At 41.9% G+C, this 22,153-nt stretch overlaps 1 protein-coding gene across 4 annotated transcripts in view; it reads left to right on the plus strand.

Annotated features, from left to right (window-relative positions):
* The first annotated feature begins 5,900 nt into the window (after window positions 1–5,900).
* The window catches only part of LOC117899082 (segmentation protein cap'n'collar), a 40,995-nt gene continuing 24,742 nt past the window's right edge, over window positions 5,901–22,153 (plus strand). The window contains exons 1-4 of one of the 4 annotated variants that reach the window (XM_034808852.1): window positions 8,244–8,592; window positions 9,710–11,076; window positions 20,484–20,756; window positions 20,960–21,038. In XM_034808852.1, the coding sequence (XP_034664743.1) occupies window positions 10,039–11,076; window positions 20,484–20,756; window positions 20,960–21,038 (1,390 nt within the window). In that variant the 5' untranslated portion in view covers window positions 8,244–8,592; window positions 9,710–10,038. Of the gene's footprint in view, window positions 6,201–8,243; window positions 8,593–9,709; window positions 11,077–14,939; window positions 15,097–20,377; window positions 20,395–20,483; window positions 20,757–20,959; window positions 21,039–22,153 lie in introns of those variants that run through there. The other 3 variants (XM_034808853.1, XM_034808854.1, XM_034808855.1) reach the window with 3 other exon arrangements.

Below are 22,153 nucleotides of genomic sequence, written 5' to 3' on the forward strand. Positions count from 1 at the left end.
TATTTACATAATGTATTTTAAGTCAAATGGGAATATTAATAAAAGCGATAACTAATCTGTAATAAAAACATAAAAATGCATTCCTATCGAAATTTTATTTACTTGGTTGTGTAGTTACATAATCGTTAGGATCCTTCCATATAATAATGTGGTTGAACACAAAAGGTTGAAGCTAGTTCAATATCATATCATTTTAACGACCCAATCAGGTGTCCATTACGCTTTATGGATGAAATTGCTTTGCACCCTCGATGCCATTGTTTTCTTCAATGTTTTGTCGCTGGTTCTGCTTCGTACCAATGGGTTCGGGAGCCAATCGGTTTCGTAATTGCTCAAATTAATTGTTTTGTTTTGCATGTTGATGTGGAATAGAGGATTCATTATTCATTAAAGATACAATGTACATACATATGTATGTATTTACATTTAATATTACATAAAAGTGCCCTTATTTAGGCTTATCAAATTGTTCTGGATCGTAATCCAGCCTATGCTTTGGAAATGGGTCATCCCCTGCATAGCTAAGACTTAAATATATACAGGTCAAATAACCAATGCTCTTCAATACCTACCCTATAGCCAATTGGTCACTCTAAATGTAAATGTATGTATGTATGTATGTATGTATGTACATACATATGTATGTACGCATATGCATAAGCGTGGCTCAATGTCGTTTGGATTCATCGCCCCCCTTTTAGCGGAAGAGATCGATTCCATCCCGCTATTAATTGGTACCCTGCCAGGTGTGGTGTGGGGCAGCGGATCAATGGAAATAAAAAGCTTATGTCTACCGCTTGCTGCCAGCACGCGCTGAGACACGCGAAAACAACAAAACATTGGCGCCGGCAGAGCGGTCAAAGCAGGCGGCAGAGCACTTGTCGCTATCTATCTGCTTGCTGTTTTGGACCGATTGAGCTCTGGCTCTTTGTCTCTCTGTCTCTCCGTCTCTCTTTCGCGTGCGTTATCTCTCTTTTGCCGCCAGCGAAACAAACAGCTGAAGCGTTGGCGTTCGGTTGGAGCTTTTCAGTGTTTTTTGAAACGCCGTTCAGTGAATTACTCGCTCGCTCGCACACCTGATTTCCTCCCGCCCGATACCCATTCTCTGCAACAGCTGATTGTGCTCTTAAGTCGAAGTGTTACATTCAGACCTATGACAAATACTCTCTTTGCCTCTTTCCATTCAAAGAAACAAACAGAAGAGGAAGATACGGCGCGCTTTTTGAAAAACTGCAAACTAAAAGTTTAAAAAGACCGACAACAAAAAGTGTGAAAAACCCCATCAACAAAAACAAAGTGTTGCTAAACCAGTAGGTAAAAAAAGGAGAATAATTACAATTACAATTAGTTAATTTCAAGTTGAAAAGGGGAACAACAATTGCGTCGTTAAGCTGCATCCATCCTTCTCCCTCTGCTTCTGCTTCTACTACTGCTACTGTATCGTGTGTGTGTGTGTGAGTGCGCGTGTGTCTAGGCTAGCGCACGGTGAAAGATAAGGCAAGGTGGGGACATTCGTGGAGTGTGCTCTATAAAGATAGCGAAATTGTTTGCTCAAGCTAACACGAGAGAGCTCCATCACGAGCATACAAAGAACAAGTGCATACAAATACCTCACCTTGTATGCAATACACCTTTGGTCTAGCATGTGCGTGGAAAGAGTGTGTGTTCTTGGTATTTGCTCTCCTCTAATCAACAAGTTGAATTCAATATTAATTTCGCCAATTCCCTGCTGGTTCTCCCCCCACCACTTCACCAATTTTCTAACTGAGTGTGTGTGTGTGTGGGTGTCCATTTCTATGGAAATTTGCTCAGCGCCAACAAAACAACATCATTTCATCACGTGTGCGTGTGTGTGCGAGTGTGCTTGTGTGCATATTTCGCATCAATTTACCGGTATGATGACCACATCATCACAGCGTCCCTCTCTTCAGCTCTTACTAGCTAGCTGTTCGCTGTGCTTGCTGCTCTTTAAAGTTTAAACACAACAACAACCTTTGCCGTGCCTTATAAATAAATATTTACATTAATTTGTTCTCTTGAATTTCGTTGCCCGAACCTACATACATACAATGTATTTGTGTTGACACGTTCCGTCCATGAGTGTGTGAGTGCGTCAGTGTGTGCTAATGATAATGTATGCAACAATTAAATAGCAAAAATAATATTGAAAACATTAAAATCTCTAGTGTTACGCTCTATGGATTCCGTTGATATACATGTAGCCCGTAATAAACCCTTTTTGAGACCTCCGCCCCGTCTATTTTTATGGGGCGGCAGCTTCTAAAGACTTTGTCACGACAACACTTTTATTTAGTTTCTGTAACGTGCCTCGTGGAGTAGGAAAGGTATATTGCGTTAATAAAGAGTTGCTGTAAAGAAGCACTTAAAACCCTAACCCCAACATTTTCTGGCTCTGTATTATCTGCTTTCGATCTAGACATGTGCGTTCTTTCGTGTTTAAAGTATTTTGAAATCACTATCATCTGTTAAAATCCATTCCTGAAAATAAAGAAAACTCTATGCTATTGCCAAGCATTATGATATGGTAGTTATGGATATTTATAGCCAATTGTTGCGGATCTTTTAGTTAGCAGAAATCAAAGGAAAATGCAAATGAAACAAGCTTCCAAATACTATTCTGGTTTCCAGACATTTTTTGACACTCTTATTTTCAGAGATGTTTTGCCTTGATTTCATACTCCGACAGAAAACCTGAAAATCGGGTATCACATAGTCGAAATATTGACCTGATCGTTACTTATTATTACCACGTATTTTCTCCCACCGCAAATTAAAACGTCAAACTGCATGACGATCCCTAGACACGGATTCCACTTTTCTCTCGTAGCCACTTCGGGCCCGCCCCTCGCTCGATCTACCCCATTCACCTGTTGATTTGACTTTGACAGCTAATTGCTAAAATCAATATCAACATCAACGTACTGAGAGACAGATATATGGTTGTTGTTTTCCTACACATGTACTTCACATATCTTGGTTCTGTTCTGTCGGACAGCAGGGCTTGTTCTGAACTTTGTATATTTGTTTTCAACTTATCTTTTCACATTTTTCTCTCTTTTTTCTGATTTTTAATTACTCCAACGTTTTATTCAAATTATAACCTGCGTCAAGGCATCCAGCGACAGCAAAAAACAAAGCGACAACAACAACAAGAAAGTATTTAATAATAAACAAGACTGTAAAACGGAATTACATGACTACCGAAGCGAACAATACTCTGGTAAAGGGCATGGCAGGTCTCTTTTTATCATAGATCAGCGCTCAAACAAAAGAAAGTTTTATTTTTTTAAGAGAAACTTTTAGCAGATTCTGAAGAGGACACATTTGTTTGCCCAAGAGATGGATGCCCGCGGAAGAGTAAAAGATTGATAGACGGAGAGACGAAGAGCTAATATCAGTCTAAGAAAGAATCTACAATCTGTTGACTCGAATTTAAAAGAGGATTTATATTTCTCAAGATAGTTACCCTACTTTGCAAGGAAATTTTAGAGATATCCGAACACCTGAATAAAGATAACAAGGAGGGGAGATCTCTGGAGCAGACTTCGCCCTAAGCCATAGAACTTAAAACTATTGAACTATTCTTTCTATCATTGCAACTCTCTCCAACTGTAGCTCATTCTATGTTCTCGAACCTCTCCTGCACGCGCATCTACCCCATTTTACAAGTGTATGATCATATAAAAAAGCGCTTAAGAAAACAGGTTTCATTTTTCTTGTGTCGCACAAAACGTACAGATTTGCAATGTTGACTTGGTTTCGAAGAAACAACCGTTCGATATCAACACGTTTTGCAGTGTGATTTCGTGATTTAAAAATACAAATACATGGAAACAATGAGCAGCCGATGGTAGATGAAATTTACAGATTCCACAGGTGTACAAACATATGTAGCTAGAGGTAACTCTATCCTGAAAATACAGAGAAACTTTACATCCTAACCCCAAATGAAGCCTTGAAAACAGAGGAGTTTACAGGAATAGAATACATGTGAATACACACAAATAAAAGATAATCTATGTAAGGTCTCTGTCCATATTGATTGATGTGCCTTCATTCTGGCAATATATCATCATTTGTTTAATGACTCAATTGAACCAATTATATGCTTTATATTTTCACTAGCTTGGATTTTCTACTGTATTTTAATGCGATAAAATACAACTAATCAACACTTGAATGGCATGCAATATTCGACATCTATCTTAATCCCATAAATAAGTCTTTATCCATTTATGAACACAATTTGCTCAAAGTTCAGTGTTTTCTCTCGATGGTGGCACTAAATTTGATCTCTCCCAGATCTTTTTGTCTCTCCGGGAACTCTTTTTAAGGGAATATATTTCGTGTTCTTTCTTATTTTTGTTCAATGACTTGAATAAATATTCTTTGAAGTTCTCAACACTCCCTTATGATCTCTAAAACTTTCATTTCCAGCCCGTCTCTCTCTTTCTATGTCTCTCTGTCTGTCTGCGTCGGTTTTTCGAATCTTGAGATGATGACAGACCCAGACATAGTACTGAGCCGTAGACAGACCTCTGTCCACTTTACTGGCATTTTGCACTTGTTTTTTGTTTTTTTCGCATGTGAATCACACTCGAAGCAAACCAGAAATCTCAGCGTTTCCGAACGGTTAACTTTTTGGCCATAAAACTCTTAAAAAGCAGAGACGGGGACATTCCCAGAAAAGACCTTTGCACCACACATAAAATCATATTCAAGTGAGCGTTGCAATTGTTGATGCTCGTGAGTAGCTTAATGGAATAGCGTTTTTGGGATAATATTTTAGGTGATTTTGGCTTCAGGGTGGTCTTCATTACTGGAAAAAGAAAGAGAGAGAAATGAGTAATGATAAATAAAAGATTGGATGGGTATAACCATTGATCGATGATGTAGATATATGGGAAATATAGATTAAAAACATTCATAGATATACAGTTTTGATTCATAGGAACTTCGAAGGAAGTTGGCATACGTATAGTATGAACATAAGTTCATGTGTACATACATACATATGTATGAATTTATATGTATCTGACCAAAGCGATAGAAAATCAATGGGAATTCTAATCAAAGAAGTGTCAACCGATAGTAACTCCACGTATCTACTATCTTCGAATTAAAGAACTGCCAACTGTAAATACACATATGATTCATATAGAGATAAAAGAACCAATCAACAAACATTTATGTACATACATATACATATGTACATATGTATGTATGTATATGTACTTATGTGGAACTAAGTATTCAGATAGCTAGACTGATCAGACCTCCAAAGCATTTAAATACTACCCTTAGCTAACATTATGAACCATGCCACGACTCTTTCGCCATTAAATTTTAAAGCATTTCCGATTGTTTCCACCCCTTGATAGAGGTATGATTTATACGAAAACCTTATCTAATCGGAAAAACTTGCTGCCAAACATTTGGCTGATGTAATTTGCATTCGCACAGTGAAAATTGCCTGGAAAGTATACCCCGAGCATGAGTAATATACACCAATCGATAAATATAGATTTTTCCCTATCGATGGAGGGTCCAATCTTGGGTCTATCTTTTGAGTAATTTCTGCGAATGTTTGCATGAGTGTTCACTGTACTTATCTCTGGCTGAGCTGTGCTAGTTTGTGTGTGTGTGCGTGTGCGTGTGCGCAATCTCCACCATAAAATAAATGGCAGAGGCAATCAAGAAATAAACAGAAAGTTTAACATGGCTCGATCGGAGCGTTGCGTTCTTATCAATATTAATAGCGCCAGTACAGTGAGGACTCGCCCAAGACAGGGAAAACATTCAAATACGAGTATGCCCAGAGATAAGCTCAATAAATTAAAATAAATCATGTTTCCAGTTGACCCTTTGACTGCGCATAACGTTTAGACGCAATCATGCTCGAACTGGAGGACCTGCCCCGACTACAGTCCCTCTCCCCAGCGAGGGACATCGATGAGGACTATCCCCAGACCCTGCTGGAGCCCATGCTCACGAATCCCAATCCCAAGAAGAAGGTCACCGTTCGGGTGCCCATCGGACCACCATCGAAGATGACAAAATTGATCAAACCCACTGTGGCCTCTACCCCCTCTACACCCTCTCTGGATACCCCGCCCACACCAACGGTTCACTCCTCCAAAAACCTCACCTGGAGAGGCGAGTTCCAGTTCACGACTCTGGTAAGCCCCTCCCCCCTCAATAATTACAGCCACAAATGTTGACAGCGTAAAAAGGTACGAGATCTGAAATCTGAACAATCAATCTTAATTAATTTGGTCTGGCCATTCCACAAGAGAGAAGTCATTGCGATATTATCCATGTATTCATTATGTTTATGATGATTGCCAGATGGATTTCTAATACATTTAAGTAGCTAATGTCAAGAGAATCTTTAAACAGCTTGACCACTGACCATATTAATATTGAGATTTATATGTAAGCATTTATATTTATTAATATTTAAGAATTGGGCGGGAAACAAATTCAAATGGCCACGTGTCCCAAGCTTGTACTTGTACACCCCAACTACATATGAGTGGCGCCATCGAAGTGTGTATGCTTTTGGAACTACGCATATACTAAGTGCGGCCGCACTGTTGAAGCTTTTAATTTAAGCAAATCGAGAGAGGGAGAAACTCACGATTGCGTCTTCCTCCCACTCAAAGCTATCAAAGCTATTGCAGTATATTTTGGTATATTTCTGAGGGTCAGGCGGTATATTTAGTATATTTTGCTCACGCAAAAGTGAGCAAACACCAATTGGAAGAGTCGGAATTCAACAAACAACCCAAGTGGAAAACAACAATTACAAAAACCATAAACAATATTAAAAAATATGTGATAGTGCCAAATTATGGCTTTGAATGCAGGTGTGGGACAGCAGCCCTACAAAAGTTATTTGCTGAAAACAGCTGCGCAAAATCATATTAATATCATCAAAGGCCGGCACATTCGGCTTGGGTACGTTAGATTGCGAAAACCAACCAAATTCACGAAAGCAGTGGAAAAACAAACACGTTTCTCTAAAAGACCACGAAGCTCGTAGGTTACGCGAACGGTTGGCTAAAGCAGATGCGGCAATAATTTAGCAAGCGAGCGGAATAACAGTGAAAGAAAAAAGCGTAAAAGTGCGAAGTACAGGCGGCATGTGTGCTCTCTTTCGCTGTGTGTGTGTGTGTGATGTTTTCGGGAATAACAAATGGGAAACCTATTGGATTTGTTTTATGTTTTTGCTTGTGAAATAGTTATGTTGCATGCCCCACAAAATAAGTGCAACTCATTGTGGTGGTGTGGTGGGCGACCAACAGGCTAGCAACAACAGTTATTCAGCAAACTCTCTCTTTCCATGCATTGCGCTCACTCGCTCTCTCTCTCTCTTCGCTCAGCTGACATGCTGCAACCTCCAGGCGAATGCACGAAAAAGCACTTTGATAAATAATTTGTTAATACAAAGTGCAAAGCGAAGGCTGGACCGGCGCTAGCAGCGCTGCGGTCGTTCTGTCATTCTACTCTTCTCGAAGTTTCGAAATTCTCGTACTCGTATGTTTTTCTCTCCTTACGTGTGGTGTGTGCTTTGTGATTTGATTCTACATAAAAAAATAAATTATTTTGCATTTAATTAAATGCATTATTAAATGTGTGTGCGACAGCACATTTAAGTGCGCCTTTGTGTGTGTGTGTGTGTGCAAAGCAAAGCCAGAAACACGAGAGCACGGACAAGAAAAAAACAGCAGTTGCATGGGTGTGTGTGTGTGTGTGTTCTTGTGTGAGTCAGACGAAGCACTAAAGAAACGAGCGATAAAAGCAAACAAAGAAATAAACAACAAATATGCAGGCAAAAAAAATGAATATTAGACAACAAAAACGGCAAAACAAAGCTAAATTTTCAGGTATTTTTTGACGATTTCACCAGCCGCCTGACAAGCACACACACGCACTCTCAGCACACATACGCAAAGGCATGTAAAGTGCGTGTGGTAGACTGTAAGAAGAAGCAGAAGATGCGGCTACTGCTGCAAATTGAAAAGACAACGCAAATTGTTATAAATAATTAATGGAAAGAAAATGCAAATCAATTAGAGAGTGAAACACAGTGAGAGAAAGCTAATTTGGCCAAGTTCAAGGACGTACGCGAGCAGAATATCCATGTTTTTGTGTTAATATTTTGTGCCTTGCAGCAATTATAAAAATATCAAATTAAATTGAATATTTAAACGAAAAACCGCAAAAGAAAGTGAAGTTTACACAAATTAAAAGCGACAACAACCGAAAAAAATACTGCGGGGAGTGAGTGAAAAGGCCAACGGCGGTTGTGCACCGAAACGGTAAACAGCAGCGGCCACACATCATAACATTCACCATTGTGTGTGCAAGAAGTGCAAAAAAAACGGCAGCAGAAAGCGGAGAAAGAAGAACAACAGAAAGAACTAAAGGAGGGGGAGGAAAGAGTTACAGCAGCACATACAGCATTTACTGCGTCGCAGCTTTTACCATTGTAGAGCAGGAGCAGAAAAAGCAGCAGCGCATCGTCTTTTTTTGGCAGGGCCAAAAATTTTCTGCCGGACAGAAAAGGTGAGTGCACTCTCCCTCCCACAAACACACCCACAGCCCACTCACATCGCATCATTCTCGCACACTTGCATTTGTGTATTTGTACATCATTCATTGAGAACTGCTTGCTCAAGACGTATTAATTAAAGGTGGGGCATTTGCAAGAGTCTGCAATTACTCAGAACACGGATTCCATCATATGCTCACCTCGTGCTGTTTGTCTGTGTTTTGCGTTTTTTTTTCGCTAATCAAGTTTAATTTTTTTTTTCAACCCCTTTCGCACCCCTGTGAAGATTCCCTTTTTGAAAATTGCTTTAAACAAAGAAAGTTTATATCTTCTAACAAATTGTTGGCATATTTTTGGTGTGTGCTCTTTGTTGTTGTTGTTTTATCTGCGTGCTTTGTGTCCGTCCTTGAATTGGGTGTTTCACTTGGCGGCAGGCAGCAGTGCGCAACATTTCGAGCGAGAGACCTTGAACAAGTTCAAGTTCAGCGGCGTTGTCTGTGTCTGGGTCATTCCTTTTTGGATTTGGCGTTTGCTTTTGTTGTGGGAGTTAATAGAGGGCATAGAAGGTGGCAAATGAATAGGGGAAAGACACACAAGGACAACGCATGGGCATTTTAAATGCGTAGTGGAAGAGAATGGCTCTGGAAGAGAAAAACAAAACGATTAACTGTCTTTGCAACGTTACAAGCCTTCTATTCAAGCTTATTTTTTTGGGAATAGAGCGATTTAGAACATCTTTATTGGTATTAGTGTCTCCCAAGTCAAACAAGCAGTAACTTTCTTTCAAGTGCAAGCAGTGCCATTTCAACATCACTTCTCACTCTAACCAATGGAATTCGCTACCTCAAACTGTGGAGAGGAAGAATCCGAGACGGAGATAAAACATTTCCTATCACAAATGCACGTCAACCCATACTTTCTCAGCCACACTTCCTCATATCCACAGATCAGTCGTCGCCAATTTCCATTCGTAACAAACGTGACAAAGGCCGTTCGACCACTCGAAACAAAAGCATTTTCATTGAACATTCAAATTGCATCGGCCATGTGCATACATATATTTATTTATTTATAGTTAACCATTTGTTATGCTTACTAATTCCAATATACATATTTTTTGTCTACTTACAGAACAAACACGAGGACAGCCATCAATTAAAGAGGAGGCGGAGAGCAGCACACACACAGGAATTGCGATTCAAGCAATCAGAGATCGAAAAAGAATATATTTTCTGCTCTGTTCTGTTCATTTTGCGCAGAGATTATTCTGGACGTGGCAAAAAGAAAGCCGAGGGAGTCGGGCAGAGGGGAAACGTCATTGAACGGCTGCCATCCCGGACGACGCAGCCATCGAGCTGTTGTCTGGCCGGGGGGCTGGAAAGAGGAGGAGACCTCGTGTCACCCACGCACCCACGGTGCAATTGTAACCTCAGGGTAAACAGAACAGAAACCCCTTTAAAATGATCTCAAATAAAAAAACACACGCCATGCGGATGCTTCATCTGGCCCTTGCCCTCAGCCTGTTCCACTACAATCCGGAGCATCTGCTCAATCGCTGGGACTCGCAGCTGGAGCTGGCCCACGGGGACGGATGGGAGCTGGAGATGCTGCGTTCGGTGCATCGCACCGACATGAACCAGAATCCGTATGCCAACCGCAAGATGATGCCCCGGATCGAGGATCTGCTGCCCTTCGACGACCATGGAGTCGGGGGCGGAGGCGAGTACAAGCTGCCGACGAGATTCAATGGCAGCGCCTTTGTGATGAATCTCCACAATACGACTGGCAACAGCAGCGTTCAGACAGCAGCCCTACAAGATCTCCAGAGCCCCGGAGGAGGAGCGACTGGAAACTCCAATGTCGGATCGAGTGCACCCTCCACGGGGGGAGGCACTGGCTCTGGTGGTGCTTCTAGCCTCGGGGAGATCCACATCGACACGGCAGCAATGACCACCGGCCACCCCAATCGCAATCACTCGATGCGACACCCTTCCGCCCCGGAGGTGGACGTCTTCCTGTCGCCGCATCTGCTGCAGGAGCAGCGGTCCATTTGGGAGCAGAACCTGGCTGATCTGCAGGACTACAACGATCTGCCCCAGGCCAGCCCCTATGCGAATCTGCCCCTGAAGGATGGCCAGCAACAGGCGCCGAACAGCTCCAGCCTGGATCTCAGCCTAGCCGTCCTGCTCCACGGTTTTGCGGGAAGTGGGACTTACCGCGAGGGAGCCACGGCCCTGAATGACAGCACACCGCATCCCGGCAATCCAGGCAGTCTCACGGTGGAGCAATTCGGACCGGAAGAGGATGACAACGTGGAGGATCTCTATCTGGGTCGTCTGTTTGGACAGGACGCCGACGAGGAGGATGTGGGAGGAGCAGCAAATGCCTGCGAAGTGGAGGGATTGACCACGCATGAACCCTTTGGCAGCGCCACCTTTGGCAATGAAGTGGAAGTCGTCATCAAGGAGGAGCATGAGGAAAGCGAGGAGGAGGAGGAGGTAACACCATAGTTGTAGCTGTATTTGTAATTCGACTGATTAGAAGGCTCTACGATGTCCGATATGGCACCACCAGCAGGGGGACACCGAACAGTGTCGCTGAAAAGTATTTGCATTGCTAATGAATAGTTCGAATGAACCCCGTGCTTGACCTATTCCAGTCGGTAGGCATTTGATTTGTTTAGTTAAAGAACAGAACCGCATTTGTTGCTGTTTTCCTCTCTCTTTTGGGTTTATTTCTCGATCGTTTATTCGATATTTAAATGTGTCTACGCTCTATGACAATATTTGTTCCCCATTTCCCTGCTTATCTGTAGATAATGATAGCTTCGTATGACTGACTGACTGACTGGCTTTGTTTATGCATTTACGAACCATCAGCATGACTGTTCTCATAGGGTACCTGCAAAGAACGCTACAAATTCCATATCTCTGTTTCCATTATACGCTTAATCAGTGATTAACGGAAAAGTATAGTTTAACATAAATTGATTTTAGTTGAATTTAAGATTATTTGAGTGACACATTGATGGCACATAAAATCAAAGATGTTGTAGGGTTTTCAAGCTCTTTTATTCATAATTATCCAATTGCTAGTTCCAACGAGAGAAAAAGGGTACAGCCGATCATAAACGTCGCAGCCCTCGTACTCTTATCAGATAACAAAGATCAGACCATTAATCCGTAACGCAGTGAATTTAATACGATTTTGTAGTACTGTTTCTTTATATGGTGGTTTATCAGTGCTTTTACCTCTTGTAAAATGAAATAGTTGTATCCCTCTGTAGGTCATCCCCATGTTATCTGTTCGTATGTATACATACATATACATATGTATATTTATATTTGCTTTGCGGTTATCCTCTCTCTTCCGATTCACACACGCAACAGCTTTCACCCTCTTTCGGGGTCCCCAATCCATAGTTCACATATATTTAATATGCAAACACACAAAAACAACGACACCAACAGAAACAGCTACAGAAACACCGACAAATACAACACCAAGCAGGCAATTAGGTCATTAAACGCTTTGACTGCGCAAAAAAAAAGTATAAAACAAACACAAAAATGTTCACAGAAAATGGAAAAAATCAAAGCGTTTTTTAAAGCAAAAAATGGAAAGAGATTTTTGCACAAAATTAAAAATTCACTTTAATAAATACGAGTTGTACCACAGATTGATATGAGATCACATGTATGCACATAGCCAGTGGACAGTTCATGACCATAAGAGGAAAATGCAAGGTTACTTGACGAAAACTTTAACCCATTTTAGCAGAGAGAATATAAGTATGTAGGTGACATATGCATGTACATATGTATGTATTCTATATATACATATGACCTTATATTCGCTAAAATTGTTTCATTAACTGCATACATTTTGCTTGCTTCATAACTTGCCATCTACTCTAGATCGATAACGTAATAGAGTACGATCTGTATCGATGAAATATTTTTGAAAGGAACTTTTTGTAGCCTTTCCAGTCGTCAAAGGTTTTTTATAGCATCGAATTATTCTCGGATAAATATTTATTGCCTGTCTGGATGTGTGAATGCGTACACAAGTTTATATGTGTATATTTTGGAGCTGATTTGTTGTCTTTGCTTTTTTAAATATTTATTTTTAATCGCAGTGCAGTGCAGCCAGCGATTCTGTCCGCCCGTCCGTCTGTATGCTTTTTGCGTTACTTATTTTTTGTGTTGTGCAAATTGCAATTTAAATATGCAAAAACCTGGCCAGAAAGGAGAGCAACAGGAGAGGCAGCACGGAACGAGGGGAAGGGGATGGGGATGTTGGAGAATGACTAACTCTCGTGTGTTATTTTCGATTCGATTTATTCTGTGCGGCTATTCGACTGTTGGTTGGTTGGTTGCTGTGGCTGTCTCTGTTGTGGCCTGTAATTTGTTTCTGCCTTTTCCACGACATGTCACGAATGTTTTCCATTTCCACTGATGACGGTTTTTATATTATTTTTCTATTTGTTCTCTGTTGACATTTTTTTTGAGAATTTGTTCTTGAGACAAAAACATGCATTCACATGGGAGTATTTAGATATAAATGTATGTATAATTATGCATATATAATTATATATATATAATTATGTATATAATGCACTTGGCACTCACTTGGTTGCATAATCAGTGAAAACTTTTTGATTAAGATTCATCAGATGATGAATTCCTTTGTTCTGCAATGAATAAGTGATTCTTCATTCAACTTCCGACATTATATGGTGCATGGATTAATTATACTGTAACCTTTGGGATGGGAGACATTGGTTCTAATCAGAATTCTGTTAACGATAGGGAAAGGGTATATTATATATTTTCCTGATAGATTTAGTTCATGTGGGATAAACTTGATCATGTTCATATATCGTAGATTCCTTCGATGTTAGGGTATCCATTGCGTCTACCCAGGTTCTACTGCTTACATTTTTTATGCTTTTACATCTGCTTCCATCTCCATAAACGATCGAATATGCTAATTATTATCTCGAACTAGTTCCCCTTCGGTCCATAAACGGATAGTGGAAATATGCAAATGGGCGAACTAGTTCGCGCTCTCGTTTAAACAAAGAACAAAAACCATGCACCTGCCACTCTGTGCTGTGTGTCATCATCGATTGAAACAAAGATTCTTTCATATACATATACATGTACATAGTTCTCCCTCCCTCTTGCACCTGCCATAGATCCAAAAGATGTAAGTTTTCCACTCATACTCCTATTCTCTCGCTCTGAGCATCTGTGAAGTCAAGTGCTTCGGGTCGCACTCTGTGTGACCTCCTCACAAACACACACACACGCACTCAGTTTAAACTTTATTTGGCTTGAATGTCGTCCACCTGTGGGGCTATCTCGCTCTGCCTCGCGATATTTACTAATTGCAAGTCTACAAAAAAGCAACAAAATAATCACGCACAAAGCTTTGATGCCTCGCTGCTTTGCTTTATGCGTCTCATTCGCTCAAGTCAACTTTTGTCATATTTTGTTGTTTTTTTTGTGTTATTTTTGGGGTCTGTTTCGTTGAACTTCGCTGAAAAATCAAAGTCTGTGCTCATCCGTGTCTTGAGTCACCTCTCTCTCTGGCAGAGATCTCTCTCTCTTTTTTTAGCAGGCTTTGATTACGCGTTTTGTAATATTTAAACTATCATACTGATATGCTGCACTTTTCACAGACCCATCAAAAGGGGTGTGTACACATGGTCAGGGGAGGGGGGGAAGCTGACGTGGGAAAGAAAACTTGAAAACAAAACTGAAAAGAGCGCAAAACAGCTGTTTTTACCGGCATCTCATTCAGCGCATGGTAAAATTAGTAATTTAGTAATTTCACCATGATTCAGCGCGCGCTCTCTTCAACACACCACACTCTTCAGCAGCTCAGGCAACATTTGTTGCAAGTGAGAAACTCACCAGGCAACATGTTGCAGGCGAATGTAATTTAGCCAAGACAAAACCCTATCCTAAGTGTGGAATGCAACCCGTTAAAGCTTTTATCGACTGTTGTTTTTTCGATTTAAACGAAAGTTTGAATTTGAAAGTCTCGAGCTTCCGTTGGTAAAAAATAATCTATTTTTAAAGTTCATAACCATACAAATATGTATGCATGTTGTATGTACATTTCTTCCGATCGTTGCGTGGCGTCTGCTACTAGGCCCCTTATCTGTTACGTGTACGTTTTTGTTGCCCGATTTACTTTCAAAATTCGTGCAAAACAAACTTTATCAATTGAAAATAATCAAATATTTTTTATGAGCACCCCTCCAGCTGCGGTGCTGATTAGCCAGCCAGCCCAAGTTCCAGACAGAGTTTCTTTCACAATTTCTAGCCTCGTAGCAGGCGTACTTTCAGTCTGCGTTATGCCGATTTCCAGTGAATACGTCTCAAACCGAATCGTCTGTGGATCGTCGTACGCCCGCGAAAGCAACAACCCCAAAACGGAAATCATTTTCATCAACTCCCAAAATGTGTCTCAACGAGGAGTACAAATATATGCACATCTACCTAGCGGTCTGTCTTCCGAGATTTGCCTTCTTCCTATATGTATCTTTATATGTGACTCTATCAGCAGACTATCTTTTTCTGTGCACACGGATAAACTTTCTATTCACATGGCCAGTGTTGGCGCTAACAAAAAATGCAAGAAAAAACGCAAAAACGGTGTAAAGGCTGCAAATTGAAAAATAATTTGCCTGTAATTACGTTGCATTTTCGCATCTAATTACCTGAAAAGGGGCGTAGAGGCGGTAGAGGCAAGCCAAAAGAGTACAAGAAATATTCACAATTCACTTGGACTTCAATGTTTATTAGAGAGGGAACAAAGAAAGTAACGAATATTCGTCCTAGAATCGTTTGAAATCAAAGTGGAGTAAGAAATAAATGAATAGATATTTTCCCAAATAATCTTTATAATCCCAAGTGATAAATGTGAATCTAAAATGAAGTTGAAGACTCTGTGAGGAGCCATACAATGAACCTCATTCGTTGTGTCTTTTCCTTGCCTCGTGTTGCTTTCGTGCTTCCATCTCTAGTTAATACTTGAATGTTTCAGTATTTGTTTTTTTTCGGTGAGCTTTAGTTTCTCACCCAAGTAGCTCTCGTAGGCTAATTTCCATAATTAAATACCGTTAATTACGGTTCGCGAACTTATGTTGAGGCGCCGCCTATTGGCCAAGTGGCCAAAGTGCTGTGCGGGAAAGAGATAACAAGACTGGAGTGGTGTGTGTGTGTATGGGTGTGTGCAAAAAAAAGTTCAGATGTCAAATTGATTATATGGTGGAGCAAGAGATTGGGAAAGGGGGGGGAGTGAGCACCACGTACGAATTTGAATTGAAAATTCATTAATTGATGGGCAGGAACCATTCGGATGACACAAATGAACTGTTATTAAGGCATACCTGAACCTGTACCCTCTCTTTCTCTCTCTCGAAGGGTCTGCTAACCGCAAAATGTTGCATCGAGCGGCACACAACAGGATACTTGAGGCCAAAGCCACAGATACACAGATACAGATACAGATACATAGATACTTCAGCTTTGTTGGTGGCACAATCCCCGGTCCGGGCTGGAGGAGTGCTGCAACTCCAGACTTTTGGTTTGACGAGCACATGATTAATATGCGCCACACTTGCTCTCGCCTCCTTGTGGCTGCCACAAGAGCATACGCGCCGAGCCACACGATGCTCAAGTGATCTCCGGCTCGGGGATCTGTCCTTCGTGCCGCGCTGTCAGTTCAGGTGTCATCAGAAATATCTCCACCGCCGCAGACGACGACGAGGCTTTATTAATGACTTTTTGCGAACCTTTTTAGCCACACAGAGGAACGGAGGGACAGTAAGTCCCGTCCTAAAGCGGGTCGGGATCAGGTCTCTCCTTTCCTTTGCTTGATTCTTTCTTTCTCTTTCGGCACTTTCTTTTGCTTTCACTCAAGACTTTTATGATACACCGCACAGCCCGCCGCTGTTGCTGCTTTGAAGCCTAGAAGGATCGGATCGGATCGGAAATCCATTTATCTTTTTTCCTGACTCGTTTTGTTAATTTATTTTTTTATTATTGCGTCGGCATTTTGTGGTCAAGTAAAGCGATCGCCTAAGCGGAGACTAATTGCTGCCACAAAGCGTTACAAGTGTCAATATTTTGATGCAACCATGACCTTGATTGATGGTTTGTCAAACAAAAGCAGTTGTCGTGGGGCCCAACAGCAGCTCTCATTAGTCTTTTGGGTCGAGGAAGAAAACCATTGCAGTAGTTCTGGGGATCCCGCTTTCCCCCTTTATGAAGGGATTATTCAATGGCAACCCTTTAATGGGAATCTGATTGTAGTAGCACCAGTGCGAATCATACCTATAGACCCTGAGAGTGGATCCCCACCGCTTTACTCATCTCCTACGAGAGATTTCCTCATCTTATCTCCCACTTTATCAATGGAACTCTCCTCAGTAGCTGCTTGGAGCTCATTCAAATGCGAGTGTGAACGAATGTCTGGAGAGCGCCACACGTGTACGCAAAACTTGAATGGTTTCAAAAGCAAAATACCCATATAAATGAACAAGGTCACGGGGATATATGTACTTATACTTATTCCTCAGGCCTATAACTTTTGCCCAACGATAAGAGCTGGCCCATAAATACTACAGCCATAAATTGTGAAATTCGCGAATAAATTCTAAAATAAACAACACTCGAAATAAAAGTTAATGCGTGATTTTCCAGCAAGAGGGGAATGCCCTCAGATGATCAGAAGATTAATTTCTCAGCCCTTTCTTTCTGTTATTTCTCCCTATTTTCCATCATTACCAATTATAAATCGAATTCTCTATAAGTGGACCTGTGTGTCTGTGTGTCTAAGCTGCTAGAAATGTCACGTATTATGGCCCATGGCTCATGGCTACGAGTACTACTTGGGTTGTACAACGATAACGACCGTTGTATTTCCGACCCTAACCGATAAGAACTGTAACCTACAACCACACGGTGGCTACACTGCAAAAAGTCGAAATTTCTAATAGCTAAGGGTTTCATTTCGGTTTCCTCTGCTTTACTTTCAGCTCTTGTTATTAAAAGTGCTTTCCGTAGGGAACTTCCATTTAAGACTCTTCTCTTTCCATAGTTTTTCTTCAGTGAAATGTCATTCAACTTTTCATTGAAGTTTAATTAAAAGTCAAGTTGCACATCAGCCAACGCCACACACAATTTCCTATAGATTTTATAGATATAGTAAATAAATATGTATGTTCAATCGTATATATGTATATACGTATACTGAAAATGAACAAACAACCCCCTCCGCATGGAAATATGTAATAATGAAAGCCAGCAGGGGAGGATTCGCTTTTTGGTGTTTCGGTTCGGTTCGGTTCGGGAACCTCTTCTTTCTTCTCAATTTAATTGCTCTTTTTTGCTGTTTGTTGTTGTTCTTGCAGTTGTAGCCGTTGAACGAACATGCGCAACGCTTGCCCAAACACACACAGAGATACCTTCACTCACAGATGCACACACACACACACACACACATGGATAGGTCCGACCTGTTCCCTGGGGAATTTTCACTGCTGCAGCCCAGCGCTGCTCTCGTTCTCTGCTGTTCGGCGCGGCAGTGGCAGCAATTGATTGGGCTCGAAGGCGGCGGCACAGTGGCCCTTAATTTCCCTTCTGATTCTGACGGGGGCAGAAACGGGAGAGAGAGACCCAACCGACCGACCGACCGACATACCGGAGAGAGAGACCAATGATGCCGCCGCCATAGCCGTATTCTGCTGACTAATCCAGGAGATAGGCGTGGTCACAGAATGATTGATTGCTTTTCTTTATTTTTTCCGCCCTTCGCTGCAACAGCAGCGGCAGCAAAGCAGAAAGAAAAACTTGTAGAAAGCCTCTAAAGAAAATTTTACAGTAAAAAGAAAATGTCACACGTTTTGGGACCCACAAGCAAGAAAGAAAGAAAGAAAATGTCATCGCTGGGACACGAAACATTTTAATTAAAACATCAAAAAGTCCTTTGGCAACGATTGTCCTTTTGGGCATTACGGTAGCCCCCGAAAGCGAGTGAATCGATTGTCCCCGTGCTAATGTCTGCCATTATCCCGTGATTATCCCTCGTTTCTTCAGATACTTTCCCTACCTGTTTGAATGGGAGAAACCTGAAGGCAGACGCAGAATCAGAATGCAGCGGCTTAAGATGGAGGACAACGCCTACACTCCCCTGCCTCCTGCCTGTGTTGTCCTGCCTGTCCTGTCCATCGCCTGTCGCCGACTTTCGACTTGACCAAGGAAAAGGATTAAAGTGGTTTCGGGCCAGCAGCGTTAATAATGCATCATTAACGCTATAATTTGAGCTCGAATTCCGCTTCTTTTAGTCATTCCTCGTTCCTCGTTCCTCTTTCCGCATGATTTGGCAGAATTCCCATATCCCATATCGAAAAACATCTTCATAAGCAAAACGATCGGCACATGTGGATGAATGTCAGCATTCCTTTGTGGCTGGGTTCTTTATTCTTTCGGCAAGTGTAGAAGCATTTCGGTTATCTTTTTGTCAAGTCTGAAGTCAGATCAACTGGTGAAGATCCCTTTCCGAGGCTTTTCCGGCAAGAGCACAACCATTCCTCCTCAGTGTACACTCCCTTAGGTCTCTTTCTCGGATGGCTTTAACCTTGCAGCTCTCTTTGCTATCATTTTTGTCGAGTGTAGAACTCTCTTCGAGTGAAATTTATTGCTGGAAATATTGTTTGCAGTGTGGACGATGATAAGAGATTCGAAGTCGCCGTCGTGTGGCGTAAACAAGTCCCGGGCACGAGCCCAAGGCACGCCGTAAGAGAGTGCTCAGAGTTTTGTGTCTGTCTCTGTGTGTCCCATTGGAATCATTCTTATAAATACTATATCATCTATAGACTACAGAGCCCTCGGTTCTCTGTCGTTCACTGATAACGTCAGCGATCGACGATTACCGATTGGCGACGTCCAAAGAGCGACCGAGCAACGGGCGACTCTTCGCTGCTTCGAGAGGTTTCTGTCTAAGGGAGCGAGCGGCGCGCGTTGTGGGGGCCGGTGCCATGGGGACTTTGTGTCCGCGATAAGAGTTGTGAAATAAGAGAAGACTATAAATGTACATACCAGTGCGTATGTCGTTTTCGTATCCCACAACTAGTTTATGCTACTTGGCAACATTTTACAGCAATACAAATGAGAATTGTCGGTGGGCTTACACTTCATGGCTGGTTTCTTACCTAAGAGATGTTTGTTTCAAGCATGATTACTCCATTGAATCTTAAGAGACTGCTGAAGCGATCTTTGCAGATTGCTTCTACAATCACAGTCCCTGGGGGAATGGTATTCAATGAAATTGACTCCAAATTAAAGCATCCCTTACCTATTAGATGTCTCTCCTATAGAGTATCCATCATTCGACTCCCCCTGTCTCTATCTGATGTATCTTTTTATCTATGGCACGACTTATCAGCGAAACAGCGCGAAATGTAAATCGACATTATCAAAAAGTAATGCAAACCAAAGCAAAGCAAAGCAAAGCGGAAAAGTGCGGAAGAGTAGAGTAGAGAAGAGCGAGTGCTCCCACATATGGAGGCACTGATGGAGTGTGCGACTCTTTTTCCAGCCATCAGTCTCTCTTAGGGAACTAGAACAGGCGGATGACGTTGCGGGGCTCCAAAAGAGCAATTGAATAGTGATTAATCCTAATCGGAAAATAAACAAAATAGAACTGAAAGTGCAACTCAAAGTAAAAGAAGAAAATAAGAAAGAACTGAACTGAAAGATCCGAGTGTAAATATGAGGGTGTTCATCCATGAAGCGCTGGTCAGACATTTGTGCCTACTCTTTTTACCTTCAAATTAGGAACATTAATCAAACATTACTGACTCTGTGCCTTGTTTTGGATCTTACAGGAGAGTGAGATCGCTGAGGTGCTGTACAAACAAGATGTGGACTTGGGCTTCAGCCTCGACCAGGAGCAGATCATCAATGCCTCCTATGCCAGTGGCAATAGTGCGGCCTCTCAGGCCAAGGCCAAGGCGGAGGCCGAGTCGAAGCCAGCGGATCCCTCGATGTCGGACTCTGCCTTCAAGGACAGCGACGACACCGCTGAGATGGCAACCAGTGGCGCCTCTGTGGATGATATTGAGAAGCTGAAAGCTTTGGAAGAGCTTCAGGAAGATAAGGTAAAGCTGAAGCGTAGATTTACATTTGGAATTTCACAATATTTACACACCATATGGCGGCGGCATATCTATGGAGAGCCCTACGCTGCCGTTGAAAACCAGCTATCGAGTTATCTCATAGATAAATGTCGAGTTCAGATGGGGGATTCAGAGTTTTGCTTTTTTGATCTTAAATAATCGATGACTGTCTCCATACCACGCAGGACAAGGCCAATGAGAATCCCCTGGAAGAGATAACCAACGAATGGAACGGCATTCCCTTTACCATCGATAATGAAACTGGTAAGTTTTCACTCCTACTTTCACTCTCTATGCAGATCCACGATCTTGGGGCCTTACTTGTTACATCTTAAGCTTCTCAGACAGACACGACAGACCAGATAGATACATAGATCCATCTTCATATCTTATCTACTCGTAGGATACGAGTTTCACTTTCAAAAATACCCAACGATAAGCTCTGACGAAGTAACGAGATCTTTTATGAGACAAGAAGTGGAAAGATTACACGTTTCTCAATGCGATAAACATCTACTTCTGTTTTTTTGGGGCAATGTTTATTTGCAAAGCTCTGAGAGTTCTTGTATATCGATAAATAGAGTACGAAGTTTATGAGCATATTTTACTGAAGAACAAATGAGTCATAAAACCACGAACTACCAATATTATTTATCACTGTAGTAAGAGATTAAATGCTACCTTGCTCCCCTTCCTATGCTGCAATCTATAACTCCACACACATTTATCAGCATCTTCCCCTGAGGTTTATCCTTCGATCTGGTATACATGCTTCTAACAGCAAATAAAAGAAGAAAATCCCCTGCAGGGAAAACGAGAGGAAAATGGCCTGCCAAAAAGATGGCGTCGTCTGCCCTAATATAAACGAAAATGGATTATCCTGGATTCAATGCGGGCCTCAGTTCGGGGTGCGTGTATTTTCGAGACGTTTATAAATGAATGTAGGCATTTTGAGTTGACAGGCACGAAAATTAAAAGAAAAATGAGCTTTTTTTCGTTTCATTTTCCCGAAAACCCATCCAGCGCCCCGGCCCAGCAGCGATGGCTGCCGCCTGCCCCCTGCCTTCTTGCTAATCTGCTTGGAACCGCGCCCCACTGCCATGGCCACTGCCACTGTGCCACAGCCATACTTCCACTCCGATTGCCATTCCCCATTCAACGTTCTCCGTGTGTTCCCTTTCTCCCGTTCTCCCACATCCAAGCGGTTGCCTTTCAAACAAACTTTGACACGCACACACGAACTTTTATTATTAAACTGAACCAGAGAACGCGACCCCCAGAGCCCCAGAACCCCAGAAATGGAGCGGGTAGATGGAGAAACTCGTCTGGAACTGGGAATATATTTCAGGCGGAGGGGGAATTGGGGGATGGAGGAGCAG

Source organism: Drosophila subobscura, chromosome O (assembly GCF_008121235.1).
Source record: "Drosophila subobscura isolate 14011-0131.10 chromosome O, UCBerk_Dsub_1.0, whole genome shotgun sequence".
Classification (NCBI taxonomy): domain Eukaryota; kingdom Metazoa; phylum Arthropoda; class Insecta; order Diptera; family Drosophilidae; genus Drosophila; species Drosophila subobscura.